The sequence below is a fragment of the Neofelis nebulosa genome, chromosome 3 (assembly GCF_028018385.1).
Source record: "Neofelis nebulosa isolate mNeoNeb1 chromosome 3, mNeoNeb1.pri, whole genome shotgun sequence".
NCBI lineage: Eukaryota > Metazoa > Chordata > Mammalia > Carnivora > Felidae > Neofelis > Neofelis nebulosa.
Window position 1 is genome coordinate 173,597,892 of NC_080784.1, and position 19,048 is coordinate 173,616,939.

The following is a 19,048-nucleotide window of genomic DNA, read 5'->3' on the forward strand; positions in this document are numbered from 1 at the left end:
CTCTTTCCTTCCCTTCCTTCCCTCTGCATGATACCAGATCACCTTCTATCGCATGAAGAACCCAGTTGACTCTTTCATCATCAACCCACATTCAAAATACTGTGCAAATTCTGTTTTCAAAGTTGAGCTTCAGCCAGATACTGCCCCGAGCTTCTCTCTCCCCTCCAGATTAGAAACTGGAGGAAACTTGTGGAAGGCAGAAGAATAAAGTTGGCTGCTTTGACTGTGAATTCTACATGGAAACACTGGGAGCTTAGATGATTAAGTTAACTCAGTGAAAAAAAGATATGTCACAATTATTTGGGCCTCTATCATGGTTCTACCCTTCTCACATTTTCTCCCACTCGCCACAGAGTGACCTCATTGCCTTAATCCTGCAGATCTTCTCCCCCTCCTCCTTCTCCTTCTCCTTCCTCTCCTTCTCCTTCTCCTTTCTTCTTCTTCTTCTTCTTCTTCTTCTTCTTCTTCTTCTTCTTCTTCTTTCTTCTTCTTCTTCTTCTTCTTCTTCTTCTTCTTCTTCTTCTTCTTCATCTTCTTTTTTAATGTATGTTTATTTTTGAGAGGTGGAGGGGAGGCAGAGAGAGGGGGAGATACAGAATCTGAAGCAGGCCTCAGGCTCTGAGCTGTCAGCACTGAGCCTGATGCAGGGCTCTAACCCACAAACGGTGAGATCATGACCTGAGCTGAGGTCGAACGCTTAACCGACTGAGCCACCCAGTCACCCCAATCCTGCAGTTCTTAACCAAAGTTGGGGGAGACAGGGGTATGCCTGACAGAATCACCTCGGAAGTTATTTTGTTGAAATTATATACTCTCTGCTCCTTGAATCATAAACAAGGATCTAATCAAAGAAGAGGGGAGATGACAAAAGATGAAAAGGAATCTAGGAATCTAGTTTGGAAATAATTAGAAATGAGGACAGATGTTCATCACAGTATCAGTGATGAAAACTGATCAACGTGAATGTAAGACGACAGGAAAATAAATTACATTATAGTAATCCACATTATGGAGTATGTTTATAACTATTGTAACTAATATTTTCAATAACATGAGAAAAGACACATGGTTTAACTTTCATTGCAAAGTGCAGGATACAAAAATATATATAAAATATGATTCTAACTATTTATATGTTTAATGTATATATGTAGCAAAAAGTTTGGACAGGAAGACACCAAAATGCTAGGAGATTTTTGTTTTGAATGGGATTAATGGAGAATTTTAAAATTCTTTTCTCTTTATAAACGTTGTGTTTTCACTATTTTTCTCACAAACATTATTGCATTTATAATCAGAAACAAATCAAGAAAGGTTTATAGGTAAGAACTTCAAATATGTACCTTCTATATCTTATAATCAGTTCTGCAGAAAGAAAAGAAATAAGGAAGATGGGGAAGGGAGGAGAAAGTTCTAACTCAGAGAAAAGGAAGTATTGGTTTACCAATACTGGTGATATTCAAAATACTTATTGAGAGTCTGGCCGAGGCTCCACGCAATGAGAACACAGGATGCCTGTAGCTAACTGGTTCACTCACACCATGTATTCTCACTGAACGTCAGCTTTTCAGGCTCACTTTACAAGGGAAGGTGTTAGGAATATCCTGACCACTACTCTGAGGATTTGAATCTGTGCATGGTCTCCTTGCACAGAACAGGTCTCCCTCCATCTCCCTCTGTCAAAACTCTGTTTAGGAGTTTCCTCTTTCCTGGCTGTCCCAGCCAAAATAAGCTTCCTCTGCTTCCTGGTAGCCTTTTCCCCTGTATCTCTAATGTAGTACTCATCATAAATGCTGCCTCATACTATAGCAATCATGTGTCCTATTGTCTTTCCTGCTATTCTGCAAGTCCTTGAGGGCAGGGGCTATATCCCCATAGTACCTAACATGGGAGAAGTCACATCTGAGTCCTCATACAACTATATAAAAAGCAGGGCTCCTTGACATCATGGTGTACCTTCCAGAAAGTCCATGGGATTAAGGTAGCCAATCGCCTTTTGCAACTTTGGATGAAGGTTTGTTCACATCCAGGATCTGAGCAATTTACTGAGATGGAAACACAGACACGTTTCCTAAACCAGCCCCTCTGAGATGAGGGAAGTTGGCCTGACTGGAAGAGAAGCCTCTACTGATGGTGAAAGTAGAACTAGATATAGGTGGGGTCCCTCCTTTATTCTGGGGTAGGGGGAGACTAGGGGAGCAAATAGGCAACATCAAGGAGGCGTCACCTGGGCATACTCTGAGATACCTCTACAGGGAATACTGGGTGGTGCTTTTGCAAAATGACTAAAAAGTTCTCAGCTTTGGAACATCATAGATTTGATATAATCATTCACTCAGTCAACAAACATTAATACTACATGGTTAGACCTTGTGCTGGATATTGGGTGGTTATAATATATGATAATACATGCTGTTGGGAAGGGTACATGAAATGACACTCACAGATTTAAACACACACAGCTCAGTGAACTGATTTATACCCACTGTATTGATTTACTAGGGCTGCTCTAACAAAGTGCCACAGACTGGGTGGTTTAAAAAAAATTTTTTTTAACATTTATTTATTTTGACAGAGAGAGAGAGAGAGAGAGAGAGAGAGAGAGAGAGAGAGAATGAGCAGGGTAAGGGCAGAGAGAGAGGGAGACACAGAATCCAAAGCAGGCTCCAGATTCTGAGCTGTTAGCACAGAGCCTGACGCGGGACTCAAACCTACGAACCGTAGGTTGGACACTTAGCCGACTGAGCCACCCAGGCGCCCCCAGACTGAGTGGCTTAAACAACAGAAATTTATTGTCTCCATTCTGGAGGCTAGAAGTCCTGAGATCAAGGAAGGTATCTAGGGTTGTTTCCTTCCTCAGGCTGTGAGAGAGGGATCTGTTCCAGGCCCCTCTCTTCTTAGCTTGTGGATGGTATCTTCATCCTGAGTCTCTTCACATTGTCTTCCCTCTATGCACAGCTCTGTGTCCAAATTTCCCTTTTTGATAAGGACACCAGTGTATTAGGTTAGGATCCATTCCCTCTGTAAAGATGGTATCTCCAAGTAAGATCACATTCTGAGGTACTAGGAATTAGGTCTTAAACATATGAATTTTGAAAGGATACAGTTCAACCCATAATACCCACCTAACAGATAATTCAAAGCTAAACCTAAATGTCATCAGACAGCCTTGAACAGCTTCTCTGGCCATGTTGCATGAGGACTATCACTCAGCACCATCCCTGGGAGCAAAGATATCAGAGACACCAATCACAGCAACAATAGGTAACGTACAAGATGGCACTCTCCTCCTTCCAAGGAGATTGGCAGCCTTCTCCTTGAGCTTGGCTCCTGTTTTCCTGTCTCGTTCCTGGCAGCAGGGTTAGTCCAACAACAAACAATATGATAGCATGTCCTGGCACTTCACTTTGGAGGGCTTTTGCCAAGGGCAAAAGACAGCCTGAGAAAAGGAGAAGCCCAGTCCTTTAAATACGCAACCCAGCAAGATAGGCTAAACATACCTAAATGCCTCTCTCAACCCCCCACATATCTGGTAAAATCATTAAGTTCGACACCACCAAATAAAATGACAATCTGCTTTTCTGAAATATTAAACCTGAATTCTCAAATACCAAAAAATATTTAAACCTCTCAACTGTAAACATATGAAAAATATATTTTATATCACTTGTTCCCTAGTTTCAATCACTTTCCAATACACCAAAGAGGAACTAAAGTAGAAAAGACATCACTGAACAAAATGAGGATACTTTAAATCAGATGTACTGTCTTAAATGGCTCATGACACATTAACTCAATCACTTAAGTTAATGCATAACTTGGTATAGCTATTGAACAGGAAATTATCTCATTTGGTAGCATCTGGTCAAAAAGATACAGCTGAAAAAATATATATAGTCAACAATTTCCAGAGGCACCTGGATGGCTCAGTCAGGTAAGCATCCAACTTTGGCTCAGGTCATGATCTCGCGATTCGTGAGTTTGAGCCCCACATTGGGCTCTGTACTGACAGCTCAAAGCCTGGAGCCTGCTTCTGATTCTGTGTCTCCCTCTCTCTCTGTCCCTCCCCACTCACACTCTGTCTGTCTCTCTGTCTCAAAAATAAAGAAACGTTTAAAAAAAAAATTTCCTATAGAGCACAAAAACAGATGAGGTCTGCTGAGCTCATGTTCGTATCCTTACTAGAAGTTCACCTGGTTCATTTTCTGTTTTATTTTGATCTTTAAATATATTACCACAGTGAACACTTATGTTGGCATGGTATGTGTGTTCAGTGAGTAAGCAGGCAAAAATAAATTAATTAATTAATTAATAATTTAAGGTTATGATTGAGGGTGGATTAAAGACTCCAAGAAATCCAGTTATTAAAATTTGGTATGAAAAAGATACAGGAGTTCCCTTTAAACCTCAAATGTATCTGGTTAGTATTCTGAATCTCCTCAGAAGTATGAACCAAATGAAAAATGCTTAAAACATTAACTACCAGTGTGCTCTTGATAAGTTGTAAAGGATTCATGGGCTAATTTCTGACCTCTAGTGGTAAATAGGATTCTCAAATATATTATACTCCATCCTGAATTACTGCTACCATTATGGAGAGAATCCATCTATAAAGTATTAAAAGGAAGACAGTCACCCACAATTTCAGAGGGCACTCATTAATTAATTAATGTATATATAACGTTTATTATTTCATTAATTATATCTAGTGTGTGTGTGTGTGTGTGTGTGTGTGTGTGTGTATACACATATATACACACTGAGTTTATTGTTTGTTTAACAACAGTACATCATGGAATGCTCTTGAAGTTAACTGGTATAGATCTGTGACAAATTGTACTTTCCAAAAATAGCCACAACAATATACCCTGTCCCACATGCTGTTCCAGAACGTGGCCACTCTCCCACAAAAATGTGGAGTCACAAAAATAAAAAATAAAATAAAATAAAATAAAAATATGGAGTCTATTTCCCTCCTCTTGAACTTTGGTGAGCCTGTGACTATCTTGACAAATAGAATGTGGCAGAAGTGATGCTATCTGACTTCTAAGACTTGGTTAGTAAAGATGATATAGCTTTAACCTATTTCTCTTTCTTCTTCTCCTCCCTCTCCCCCTCTCCCTTCTTCTTCCCCTTTCTCTTTTCCTCCTCTTCTTGCTCACTCCTCCTCCTCTTTCTCCCTCCCTCTCTCAGCTACCATGTTATGAGGACGCCCAAGTTACACTGGGAGCCCATGTTCTAGTAGACGGCTCTAGTTAATGTCTCAGCCAACAAGCCAGACTGCCATACATGTAAGTGAATGAGCCTCCAGATAATTCCAGATCTCTTCCATGAAGCACACTTCTCCTTTCCACATGAGGCCTCAGACACCACGGAGATTGGACAAACTATCCCCGTGGTTTCTCTCTACTCTGCCTCATCCAAATCCCTGACCCACAGAATCCATGAGCATAATAAAATTCTTGTTTTACGTCAGTAAGTTTGGGGGAAACTTTGTTACAATAGATTACTGGAACAGAATTGACTTGTCCTTTCTAGTAGCTATATAGTGTTTTACAGCATGGCTATAATGCTGCTTGTTTTATCCTTACATTTGCAAAGGTATTCACTTTGTTTCCAATTTTTCCTACTACAAGCATTACTACAATAACTATCTTTGAATATATATCTTGAGAATTGTAGAGCAGAATTGCCACGTATTTTGATTTTTACTAGTTTTTTACCCTCTGGTTCATAAGGGGTTTATTTGGAGGGGGGGGGTGGCTCTTGATTCATTTATTTTTGCTACCATTTTCTACATTTCGTTAATATAAGACTTTTTTTATTAATTTTTCTCTTCTGTCTTTTATGGTTATTTTTCTAATTTATTAAGATGAACACGGGTTCTTATATTTTTCATCTTTGCTTACAGCTTTCACGGGTCTTGTAGGTTTGGTTATGCTGAGTTTTCCTTTTTTTTGCTTTAAAGAGCTTACAATTTCAATTTCAGTTTCTAATTTGATCAAGAAATTATTTCAGAGGGTAGTTTTAAGTTTCAAATAATTGGTTAAATTATCTTTTAAAAATTTGTTTCTAATTTCATTAATTTTCTTCTAATTTCATCAGATAATGTCACCTGTAGAAGTCTCTACTTTTAAATTTTTAGTGTGTGTGTGTAAAAGTTTATGATTGGTTTTGTAAGAAGTCAATGGCCATTTGGAAATACATATTAATCTTTGTTTAAAGAATGTAAGATTCTCTATATATTTACTAAAGTTACATGTGTTGATTATATGCCTTTGTATATTTCTTAATTTTTTGTCTACTAGATCTACTTCTGAAAACAGTATAGTACAAATCCACTCTAATTTCATTTTTATGAAATTATCTTTACATTACTAACATTTTGGTTTACATATATTTAGCAATTATGTTGTTTGATGCATATCTTCACATGCTATGTCCTTCATAGGAAATGTTCTTCCTGTTGATTAATAGTTCCACCTGTCTGGTGTTAATATTGCCTCTCCTAGTTTTATTTACTTGCATTTGTGTGGTATTCCTTTTCCAATTTCTGTATTTTAGAACATTTCTTTATTATGTTAAGTGTTCCCTATGGACAACATATAGCTAGGTTTGCTTTTAATCTAATATGACAGTCTCTGTCTTTTGATACGAAAACTGTGCTCATTTGCATTTAATATAATCTCTGACATTCTTGATTTTATTCCTTCTCTCTTGCTTTTGCTTACTATTGAACTATAATAACTATACTATTGAACTATAAATTTCCCTATTGCCTTAGTTTATATTTACTAGTATGATCAAGTTATAATTCATTGGGGCACCTGGGTGCTTCAGTCAGTTAAGCATCCGACTTCATCTCAGGTCATGATCCCACGGTTCGTGGGATCTCACGGTCCGCATTGGGCTCTGTGTTGACAGCTCAGAGCCTGGAGCCTGCTTCAGATTGTGTGTTTCCCTCTCCCTCTGCCTCTCCCCCATTTGCACTCTCTCTCTCTCTCTCTCTCTCTCTCTCTCTCTCTCTCTCTCTCTCAAAAATAAACAGTAAAAAAATTTAAAAATTTTTAAAAAGCTGTAATTTATTCTTTTTCCCCTTATTAATTTCAAAATGATATCATACTTTCCTATTCCATTAGTAGTTATCTTCCTTTTTATTCTCTGAAAAGATACAATTTCCCCATCATGTCAGTCTATCTCTGGATACTTTCCCTCCACTTTAGTAAGATAATACTTCTATAATGCTTTTGCTTTCCACTCTCCTTCTCCCAACCTTACCTTTTGGGTTTTGGTGAAAATTTTTACAACTTTTGCTTCCAGGCTTTTATTAGTGGAGTCCCATTTATCTTAAGAGTCTTTATTTAACACATATAATACATAGTCCCAGTCATTCCATTATTATCCATGTATATTGCAAGGCTCAGTGTTCACTCACCACTTTTTCCTCTCTACTTCACCTTCTCTTTCTTGGGATCTCTATTCTCATTAATTTGTTGTTTAGTTACACCTCTTTTTTCACAGTTTCCTTGGATGGGGGTTGAGTGATATATTCTTGGAATCATTATATTTCTGCGTTCCTTTCCCCTTGGCAAGTGAATGGTGCTAGGCTGGAAAGATACCAACCTCTTGGGTTACATTCCTTTTCTCTTAATAGGGATAGACATTATTCCACGGTCTGATGCTAGTCTGACTCTTTTCCCTTTGTAAATAATTTCTTCTTTCTGTCTAGAAACTTACAAGATTTTTCTCTTCAACTGTGGGAATCAGGAATTCTGTCAGAATATGTTTAAGTGTGGGGCACCTGGGTGGCTCAGTGGGTTAAGCATCTGACTTCGGCTCAGGTCATGATCTCACAGTTTGTGTTGACAGCTCAAGCCTGGAGCCTGCTTTGGATTCTGGGTGTCCCTCTCCCTCTCTGCCCCTGGCCTGCTCATGCTCTCTTTAAAAATATTTTTTAAAAAATTAAAAAAAAATTTTTTTTCAAAGAATATGTTTAAGTGTGTGCCCTTGGCACTTTCAATGGCAAAAACAAGTCTTCATTCGGCTCAGGAAAATTTGCATCTATTAAATTTTGTTTTTCCCTTGTCATTTACTCTGGAACTCCTATTAGATCTCTAGATTTGTCCTCTTTCTTCCAGAAGCTAAAGAAACCATTTAAGAATTTGAAAGGTAGGGGCGCCTGGGTGGCTCAGTCGGTTAAGCCTCCGACTTCAGCTCAGGTCACGATCTCACGGTCCGTGAGTTCGAGCCCTGCGTTGGGCTCTGGGCTGATGGCTCAGAGCCTGGAGCCTGCTTCCGATTCTGTGTCTCCCTCTCTCTCTGCCCCTCCCCCGTTCATGCTCTGTCTCTCTCTGTCTCAAAAATAAATAAACGTTAAAAAAAATTTTTTTTTAAGAATTTGAAAGGTATATTAATGCCTTTCCTAATAATACTGGATCATCATCGACATCGGCTAAACTATCTGATTATAACATCTGGTACTAGAATGCAACCTAAAGTGAAATATAATAATATGCATATCATTTGCACACTAGATAATCCACTCTATCAAGCTTGGCTTTTTTGTACTGTATTTTAAAATATGCATCTATTAATTGAATTATGCCTATTTTAAAAAATATTTTATGTCTATTCATTTTTGAGAGAGAGGGAGAAACAGAGCGTGAGCAGGGGAGGGGCAGAGAGAGAGGGAGACACAGAATCCGAACCAGGCTCCAGGCTCTGAGCTGTCAGCACAGAGCCCGACACTGGGCTCGAACCCACGAACCGCAAGATCATGACCTGAGCCAAAGTCGGACGCTCAGCCGACTGAGCCACCCAGGCGCCCCTGAAAAATATTTAAAAAGCAATATATACACAGGTTTTGTTTGTTTTTTTTTTTTAATCTGTTCAGGTAATGAAAGTAAAATCTCCCTCTCCTATCTCTGACTCCCCAGGCCCACCCCTAAGGTAACCTGCTCTTCACACTTTCTCACAGAACCTTTCAGAAATTCTTCATGTATAACAGGGACAAAAATTATTGCTGTGGAAGTATCCATAACTTCTTTCCATCCTCCTACCTACCAGAAAAAAAATTTTGACATTTGCACCCTGATGCCTTCCCACCTCCCATTGCCTCATTACACAGATGGGATAAATAGGATTGGGGGACTTATAAATGAAGAAGCAAAGAAGTTGGAGATTTACATCCAAAAAGCGCAGGCTTACTCACTACAGGGAGAAAAAAAAGAAAAAAGAAATGGAAAGAAAGGTAGAGAGGTGGTAGATGAGGCCTAGCACTGGCAAAGATGAGAGAGGATTTTGGTAAAAGGGGGAAACAGAGGCTTTGGGGTATCTATAGGATATGAGAGGGTGGGAGACAGAAAGACTGTGGAAATGCAGACTTAAAGAGATGTTTGTGAAAGTTATGTTTTATATAATTTATGTTGTATAAAATACAAGTGTTTCATATAAGTTTTTTGATGTGTGTGTGTGTGTGTGTGTGTGTTTAGAAAGAGATGTATAGTATATAGGTAGATGTATCTACATGTATCTTTAAAAAAAATTTTTTTTTACTGTTTTTTAAGTAAGCTCTACATCCAATGTGAGGCTTAAACTCACGACCCTGAGATCAAGAGTCACATGCTCCACTGACTGAGCCAGCCAGGCACCACTATATATATCCTTTTTGAAAAACACAAAAATGTAAATACACTTTTGCACCTTACTTCTTTTCCCCTTAAATATATAGACTGATTTATTTATATCCTGCCTACTTCCTAAAAAGATGTGATTAGCTTACAATAAAATTTTTTTTTTTTTTTTTAAATTTATTTTTGGGACAGAGAGAGACAGAGCATGAACGGGGGAGGGGCAGAGAGAGAGGGAGACACAGAATCGGAAACAGGCTCCAGGCTCTGAGCCATCAGCCCAGAGCCTGACGCGGGGCTCAAACTCACGGACCGAGAGATCGTGACCTGGCTGAAGTCGGACGCTTAACCGACTGCGCCACCCAGGCGCCCCAAAAATTTTTAACATGACTCCAAGAACAAGAACCAAAAAGTAAAAAGGCCACAAGAGAAACTATATTCAGAAATTCTAGCTAATAGTTTCATTTCATGAATGTCAGAAAAAGTTAATGTTACTTTAAAAATAGGAATCCTAAGTAGCCAAATTTTTGAAAGAAATTAATTTTACCTGAGAAAAGACTGGACAATGAAAAGAAACACTTAGCCCAGATCCTAAAAAGACAGTGAGAGCTTCCTACTACACAACCCCATCCATTTCAGAATCTTAGCAAAGAGATTCAGGCAAGGGCCATCAATTCTCAATTGTTTATACAAACAGAGATATACAAGCCAAGATAATCAAAAATAGTGGATAACTTTTAAAGTATATTTCATTGGTTTTTATATATCCAGATGGGTAAATGATCAGGAAAGAAGTGGCTTCTAACAAAACAATGAAATCCTACTGCAAATTGTTTCAGAAAGACCTGGGAAAGTATTCATTTCCCATAATCTTCTCAGCTCCTCCTGATGACCCCATCCATCTCATCCCTCCAATATGTGCAAAACAGTAGATTAAAGCAAAATAATCCTTATAAATCTTTCCTTGAAGTGGAGCTGTGTTGAGTCAGATCCTATCAGTGTGAAGGATGGGGACCATGCAAACAAAGAAAACATGTTTTAATCCATCCATACTTTAGGCAGATGGCTTTCAATCTTCCCTTCCACTTCATTGCCTGTCACCTTCCTGTCCTAGTATGTACATAAAATAGATGATCCGGAAATTTGATATCACTTCTGTGACCTTCTCCACTCTGATAATCATCATCTCCATGCTCAGCCACAAATCAAACTATGTTGGGAACAAATATCCACACCCTAATATCTTGAACTCTGGTATTCTTTCCCTTCCTACAACCTCCTTCCACCTTCCCTCTCCCCAGCACTTTCTGAATCTTTTACCTCCATGATACCTTCACTATTCACCTCCATTTCCTCAATCTATCAGCCCCTCTAGATTCCACTTGACTCCTTACCCAGTCTGTACCTCACAATCAACCATTTCAACTTTATACATACAGCACCCTAAATTCCTTCTCCCTTCCTTTCCACACTGACTCCCTGCCATACCTGTTTGACAATCACTAACCTTGCATAACCCAACTGGTGTCTCTGTTTCTCCTCCCTTCTGAAAATTGTTGGAGAAAAATCACTTGATACAATAAACAAGTAGCAGGTGTTTAGGATGTGCAGTTCTCGATCTAAAACCTGGCTCTGCTATTTATTAGCTGGGAAAGTTTGGGCAGGCAACGTAATCTCTCTGAACATCTGTTTCCTTATCCATAGAAAGGGGTATATCCATTAGGACACTTGCAGCTGTAACAGAAAATCCAATTAAAAGTAGCTTACTGTCTCCTTTAATAAGATGGCTAAAAATCAGTTCCAGGGTTAATTCAGTGACTCAGCGATGTCATCAAGAACAAAGATTCTTTCCTCTTTCTGCTCCACCATCCTTAGCACATTGACTTGGGCCTTACGTGTATTTCTTCATGTTACAACATCAGTGACTGCAATTCCAGGCATCACATACAGACACCAAGTCTTGCTGAAGAAGAGTGCACTTCCTCCCATGTGCCTTGCTGTAATAGTGAAGAAAATCTTTCTAGAATTCTCCTTAGGTTCCTTTGTCTTGGTCATATATCCACCCTTTAGCCAATCATTGGCAAAGGGAAATGGGATTACCATGATTGCCTTTTTGACCAGTCATAATTCACTTTCTGGGGCTAGAGAGGAGGCAAGCTTTCCTAAGCACATTGCCACTGGATACCTAAACAAAAAAAGCATGGTAATAAGAATATGTGTTGCATAGGCCAACAGCCTCTGTCATTTGTGCAATAATACCTACTCCACAGGGTGGTTATAAGATTATATTGGATACATTCGCTAAGTACCTAGTGGTGCCTGGCACATGAGAGACATGATGATTTTTAAAGACATCCACAAATTCTTTAATATTCTTTCCCTCAAAAAGTAGAACTAATCCCCCTACCCTTGAATGTAGACTGCACTTAGGACTGGGTTCTAACCAATAGAATTTGGCAAAAATAGTGGTGTAAGATTTCCAACACTAGGTCATAAAAGGTATTGCAGTTTGTTTTGCTCTCCTGGGTTGCCCACTCTGGAGAAAGCTGCCATGTTGTAAGGACACTCAAGCAGCCTATGGAGAAACCCACACAGGGAGAAACTGAAGATAACCAACAACCAGAACCAATTTACAAGCCATGTGAATGAGCCATCACCATGGAAGTGAGTTTCTCAGGCCCAGTCAAGCCTTCAACAGACAGATGCCCCGAGTCACATCTCGGCTACAACCTCATGAGAGACTTCAGCCCAGAATGACCCCAGCTAGGCCACTCCAAGAATCCTGGGAAACTGAGAATAATCATTTTTGTTGTTTTAAGCCACAAAATTTTGAAATGATTTTTTTACATATCAATAGGTGCTTAATACAGATTTTGGTACCAAAGAGGGGTTCTGCTATAACAAAAAAATTTTAATGCAAGAGTAGCTTTGTAACTTGGCAGTGGACAGAAGCTGGAAGAACTTTGAGGAGATAATTAGTGAAGGCTTAAAGGGCCTTGAAGAGACTGCCAGTGAGGGCAGTAAGGTTCATTAGTTTCATGTGACAGACCAGGTAAAAGGTATCTTGGTTTTCTCCTTGATAAATTTTAAGTCTGACCATTGCTGAGAGCTAATAAGCATCACTAAATGCACAGGCTTTGGAGCCTGATTGCCTTGATTTGAATCCTGGTTCCATCATGTCATTATATATACATATACATATATATATATAGTGCCTCAATGTCCCTTGATGGATTTTGATGAGGATCACCTAAGTTGCTGCATGTAAACTAAAAAATGTGCAGGTTTCTTTCTGTGTCCCTGGCAGACTTGATTGCGGTTGAGGACCTGCAAAACAGGATTGGGGTAGAAAAAAAAGAATAAAAGAATAAAAGCCAAAAAAGAATAAAATTTTTGTGATGGGTTACCCTGCCAGAGTATCATTTCTTTCTTTCTTTTTTTTTTTTCAACATTTATTTATTTTTGAGACAGAGAGAATGAACAGGGGAGGGTCAGAGAAAGAGGGAGACACAGAATCTGAAACAGGCTCCAGGCTCTGAGTTGTCAGCACAGAGCCCGATGCGGGGCTTGAACCCACGGACCGCGAGATCATGACCTGAGCCGAAGTCGGACGCTCAACCGACTGAGCCACCCAGGCGCCCCCAGAGTAGCATTTCTTAAGGTGTGGCCCACTTGCATTAGAACCATTGGAGTATTTATTGAAAATATGGGCCCTACCTTCTGAGATTGATTTAGGAAGTTTAAAGCAAGGCAGAAATCTGTATTTTCACTGAGCCCTTTGTGGATGATTCTTATGTACACTAAAGTTTGAAAGCCATTACCCTGAAGAAAGGAAGTCCAAGTAAAAAGCATAAAGGTTCATCTCCTTGACCCTACTGTTTTATCTTAAAAATGAATGCAAAATTTCCCATTCTTATCCACAATTTATCCATTTTGTTTTAATAATATACAAATAAGGTACATTAAATAATAATGTGCATAATTTGTCATTGAATACAATCAATGCTCCTGAAAATAGGCTATGTTTATCCTGAACCTGTGGTAACCCCTGGCATACACTTACCCCAGCTGACATACAAGGGTTTTGTGATAACTGTATCAACCCATTTTATTTCTAGTGCCTGATTTGACAAGTACCATCAGCGTTGTAAATATGGACATTTGATAATTGATCCTCTGGCTCCAGTTTCTTCTAATGAGGCTTTTTGTGCTGTAGAGACTGGGAAGTCTAGAACTACATTTCCTAGACCCCTTTGGCAGGTAAAATCTGGATACAAAATAATTTGCAGCAATTAGATATACTCATGAAATGTGGGAGGCAGAAGTAAGTAAGAAGTAAGGCATCTATCCACTGCTACGTCTCATTCTGATAAAAAGTCAAGTCACGGTGAGGTCAGGGTTTTCAGCAAGTTTTCTGGTGTGTAGCCACCAGCTCTGAGTATGCTGAGAGTGGTGCCATGTATACTGGTGCCATGGTGGCCTTTCAATTACGGCAGACATGGCAGGCAGTTAATTGCACAGTGTTCTGGAAGTCATTCCCTAAGCCAAGTCTAGAATTCATTTCTCTAGCTCTTCTACCAACTTTTTAAAAACTTTTTATTGGGGCACCTGGGTGGCTCAGTTGGTTAAGCGTCGAACTTTGGCTCAGGTCATGAACTCACAGTTCGTGAGTTCAAGCCCTGCATCAGGCTCTCCTGCTTCAGATCCTCTGTCCCCCTCTCTCTCTGCCCCTCCCCCACTCACAGACCCACAGTCTCTCAAAAATAAACATTAAAAGATAACTAAAATAAATAAAATACTTTTTATTATTGAGTTTTGAATATATGTTAAAAGTAGAACCGCAGACTAATAAACTCCAACTTCAACATTAACCAACTTAGGCCAATCTTCTAAGTACCTTCCACCCACTTCATCTTATTTTCAAGTAAGTCCTAGATACCACATCATTTTATGTATTTCAACATAAAAAATATAATCACTGAGATAATAGAAAACATATTGGTCTCTGCCCCCAGTTCCTGGCACAGAGCTCCTGAAACCCTTTTAATAATTTAAGTGATAAAAACACTAGGAGCATCTCTTGTTCTAATACTTGTCTCTGACTCCATTCCTGACATAGGGCTCCTAAAACCCCTATTTCTGAGTGATAAGAGCACTAGGAACATTTATTCTACTGAGGTGACTCTGGGGTAGGATCCTGGATAGGGGTCGGTCACCAGAAAGACCAAACCATGATCAGAAGCTTGGAATTTTCAGTCCCAGCCCTCATCCTTAGAGACAGGAGAGGGGGTGGAAATGGGAGTTAATAACTGATCATGCTTACATGAGAAAGTCTCCACAAAATTCCAATATTGGAGAGCTTTCAGGTAGATGAATACATTCAAACAAGGAGGGTGATGCACCCCAACTCCATGGGGACAGAAGCTCCTACACTCAGGACCCTTCCAGAACTCACCTTATGTATCTCTTCATCTGGCTGTTCATCTGTCTCCTTTATCATATCCTTTACTAAACTAGTAAACGTAAGGAACTGTTACCCTGAATTCTATAAGCCACTTTAGCAAATTTATAAAACTGTGAGGAGGTTATGGGGACCCCCGATTAATAGCCAAGTCGGACAGAAGTTGAGGGTAACCTAGGGACCTACTACCTGTGACTAGCACCTGAAGTGGGGGAGACAGTCTTGTGGGACTGAACCCTTAATTTGTAGAATCTGATGTTATCTCTGGGTAGATAGTGTAAGAATTAATTGAACTGTAGACACCCAACTTGTGTCACAGAGAATTGCTTGGTATGGGGAAAAAACTCCAATGTTTGGTGACCAGAAAGGTGTTTTGTGTGAATTATAAAGAGACACGGAAAAGAAACACACAGGAGGAAGGATTGGGTTTTTCTCTATACAAGAGAGAAAAAGGTAGGAGGGGGAGAAACTGGGTTTTCCTAATATGACCACAATATCATCATCCAATAAATAAGTAAATAAATAAATCTTTTAATATAATTAAGTGTCCAGTGTTCACATTGCCGATCGTCGTGTTACTGTCATAAAAAAAAAAACTTAGTTTTTGGCTGAACAAATAAAGTCCACAAATTGGTTGATATGCCTCTTCCGTCTTAATAGTATAGGTTCCCTTTCCATCTGTGTTTTTGTTTTCCTTGGCAATTTACTTGAAGAAACTGTGTTGTAAGAGCATCCCACAGTCTGTATTTGGTGGTTACATCCCATGGTGTTGGCATATTCCTCTGTTCTCTGTAATTCATATAAGTTGGTTGTTAGGTCTACAGGCTTGATCAGATGTAGGTTCAACTGGTTTTGATTCCACTGATTTTTGAGTACCCAATTCTATATATTAGATCCTTTTCTGGGATATAGAAACTACCAAAAAAACCCCCAAAGCATTATATTGTGCATTCAGGCAGATAGACAACTACAAGGCATACCTCATTTCATTGCATTTTGTTTTATTGCACTTCACAGATTGTATTTTTTACAAAATGAAGGTTTGTGCCAACTCTGCATCAGGCAAGTCTATTGGTGCCATTTTTCCAACAGCATTTGTTCATTTCGTATCTGTCGCATTTTGGCAATTCTTCTAATATTTCAAGTTTTTGCATTATTATTATTATATTTGTTATGGTGGTCTGTGATCAGTGATCTTTTTTTTAAATTTTTTTTTTCAACGTTTTTTATTTATTTTTGGGACAGAGAGAGACATAGCATGAATGGGGGAGGGGCAGAGAGAGAGGGAGACACAGAATCGGAAGCAGGCTCCAGGCTCTGAGCCATCAGCCCAGAGCCTGACGCGGGGCTCGAACTCACGGACCGCGAGATCGTGACCTGGCTGAAGTCGGACGCTTAACCGACTGCGCCACCCAGGCGCCCCTGATCAGTGATCTTTGATGTTACTATTGTAATTGTTTGGTTTGGGGGGGGGGGAACAGACCGTGCTTGGTAAATGTTGTATGTGTTCTGACTGTCCCCACTGGCTGCTCCCCTCTCTCTTTCCCTCTCCTTGGGCCTCTCTATTCTGAGACACAATAATATCAAAATTAGGCCAATTAATAACCCTACAATGGCCTCTAAGTGTTTAAGTGAAGGGAAGAGTCACATATGTCACCTTAACTCAAAAACTAAAAATGATTAGATTTAGTGAGGAAGACCTGTCGAAAGCCAAGAAAGGCCGAAAGCTAGACCTCTTGTGACAGTTAGCCACGTTGTGAATGCAAAGGAAAAGTTGTTGAAGGAAATTAAAAGTGCTACTTCAGTGAACATATGAATAAGATAGTGAAACAGCCTTATTGCTGACACAGAGAAAGTTTCAGTGGTCCAGATAGAAGATCAAACCAACCACATAATTCCCTTAAGCCAAAGCCCAATCCAGAACAAGATCCCAAATCTCTTCACTACTGTTAAAGCTGAGAGAGGTGAGGAAGCTGCAGAATAAAAGTATGGAGGTGGCAGAGACTGGTTCGTGAGGTTTAGGGAAAGAAGCCACCACCGTAACATCAAAGTGCAAGGTGAAGCAGCACGGGCTGATGTTGGAGAAGTTGTAGCAAATTATCCAGAAGATCCAGTTGAGATCAATAACAAAGGTGGCTACACTAAACAGATTTTTGATATAGATGAAACAGCCTTCTAACTGCTAATGTAGCTGGTGTCTTTAAGATGAGGCTCACTTACCATTCCAAAAACCCTAGAGCCCTTAACAATTATGCTAAATCTATTCTCCCTATGCTCTATACAAGGAACAAAGCCAGAATGACAGCACAGCTCTTATAACATGGTTTACTGACCTACTGCTCTGAAAATCAAAGATTCCTTTCAAAATATGACTACTCATCAACAATACCTTGTCACCCAAGAGTTCTGATGGAGATATACAAGATTATTGTTGTTTTCATGTCTGCTCACACAACATCCATTCTGCAACCCATGGATCAAGGAGTCATTTTGACTTTCAAGTCTTATTATTTAAAAAATGTATTTCATAAGGCTATAGCTGCCATAGATAGTAATTGCTCTGATGGATATGAAAGCCTTCTGGAAAGGAGTCACCATTCTCAATGCCATTAAGAACATTCCTGATTCATGAGCAGAGGTCAAAATATCAATGTTAACAGGAGTTGGAAGGTAATTCCAACCCTCATGGATGACGTGGAGGAACTCAAGACTTCAGTGGAAGAAGTAACCGCAGATGTGGATGAAATACAAGAGAACTAGAATTAGAAGTGGAACCTGAAGATGTGACTGAATTGCTGCAATCTCACAAAACTTTCACAGATGAGAAATTGCTTCTTACAGATGAGCAAAGAAAGTGGTTTCTTTAGATGGAAACTACTCCTGGTGAAGAAGCTGTGAAGACTGTTGAAATGACAACAAAGGATTTGCACTATCAAAAAAAAAATTCATTGATAAAGCAGTGGCAGAGTTTGAGAGGATGGACTCCAATTCTGAAAAATCAGCTGTGGGTAAAATGCTATCCAACAGGATCACATGCTACAAAGAAATCATCACAAAATAAGAGTCAATCAATGTAGCAAACTTTGTTTTTGTCTCATTTTAAATTTTGCTACAACCACCCCAACCTTCAGCAACCACCACCCTGATCAGCCATGTTGGTTAGTGGTATCATTTGAATACTTAAGTTAAAATGCATACAACTGTGATTTCCTTTTTATTATTCCTAGCACAGAGTAATCATCAACAAAGATATGTTGACAGAATGCATCAAGAACTAATTTTCACATTATTTACATTCAGTGATGAAAAATGTGGCAGAAACTGCTATTAATTCCCCTAATATACATGCTTTTTCCTCCAAGAGAATGTCCATGTTTTGTTGAACATACAGTACACTGAAATAAAGATAATTTTCCAGCTCTCTTGCAGCTAGATGTGACCACATGACTAAGTTCCAGCCAATAAGATATAAGTGGAAATGTTGAATGCCAACTTCCAAATATCTTCTATAAAATAAAAAAAAAAAAAAAAAAAAAAAAATTGCTGGCACTTGCCCATTGCTCCTTTCTTCTTTGTCCTTCCTCCCAACAGAATGCAGGTTTGATTATTAGAGCTCTAGCTACCCACCCTGGTTTAGGAAATGAAGGCCACAGCTTGGGTATGATAAGGGTGGTAAGCTAAAAATTAAAGGATCCTAGATCTCCAAAAAATTCATGGAAATGAGCACACCCATCAGACCTTGAGTTTGTATTACATTAAGAGAGAAATAAACTTTTATTTTTGTCCCTGGAAAACCCATGATACCAGCTTCCTTTAGATATAGGAGGAAGGCAGATTTGTAAGTGGCAGTTTTTCATAGACTTATACAGTAGAGCCACATATCTCTCTCTTACTTGGCGGTCATGGAATATTATTTTTAAGTAATTATTCTTACTTGTATGAAAAAAGTAGTTGTTCT

The 19,048-nt window shown here is 39.2% G+C and overlaps 1 protein-coding gene across 11 annotated transcripts in view; it reads right to left on the bottom strand.

Annotated features, from left to right (window-relative positions):
* N4BP2 (NEDD4 binding protein 2) overlaps positions 1 to 19,048 on the bottom strand; it is a 156,279-nt gene that overhangs the window by 54,459 nt on the left and 82,772 nt on the right. For 5 of the 11 annotated variants that reach the window (XM_058722792.1, XM_058722782.1, XM_058722791.1 and 2 more), the window contains one exon: positions 15,602 to 15,879. The exons of 3 other annotated variants lie outside the window; for them this stretch is intronic. In XM_058722792.1, coding sequence (XP_058578775.1) covers positions 15,744 to 15,879 — 136 coding nt within the window. In that variant the 3' untranslated portion in view covers positions 15,602 to 15,743. Of the gene's footprint in view, positions 1 to 1,119; positions 3,440 to 15,601; positions 15,880 to 17,389; positions 18,127 to 19,048 lie in introns of those variants that run through there. 3 more of the 11 variants (XM_058722788.1, XM_058722787.1, XM_058722789.1) reach the window with 2 other exon arrangements.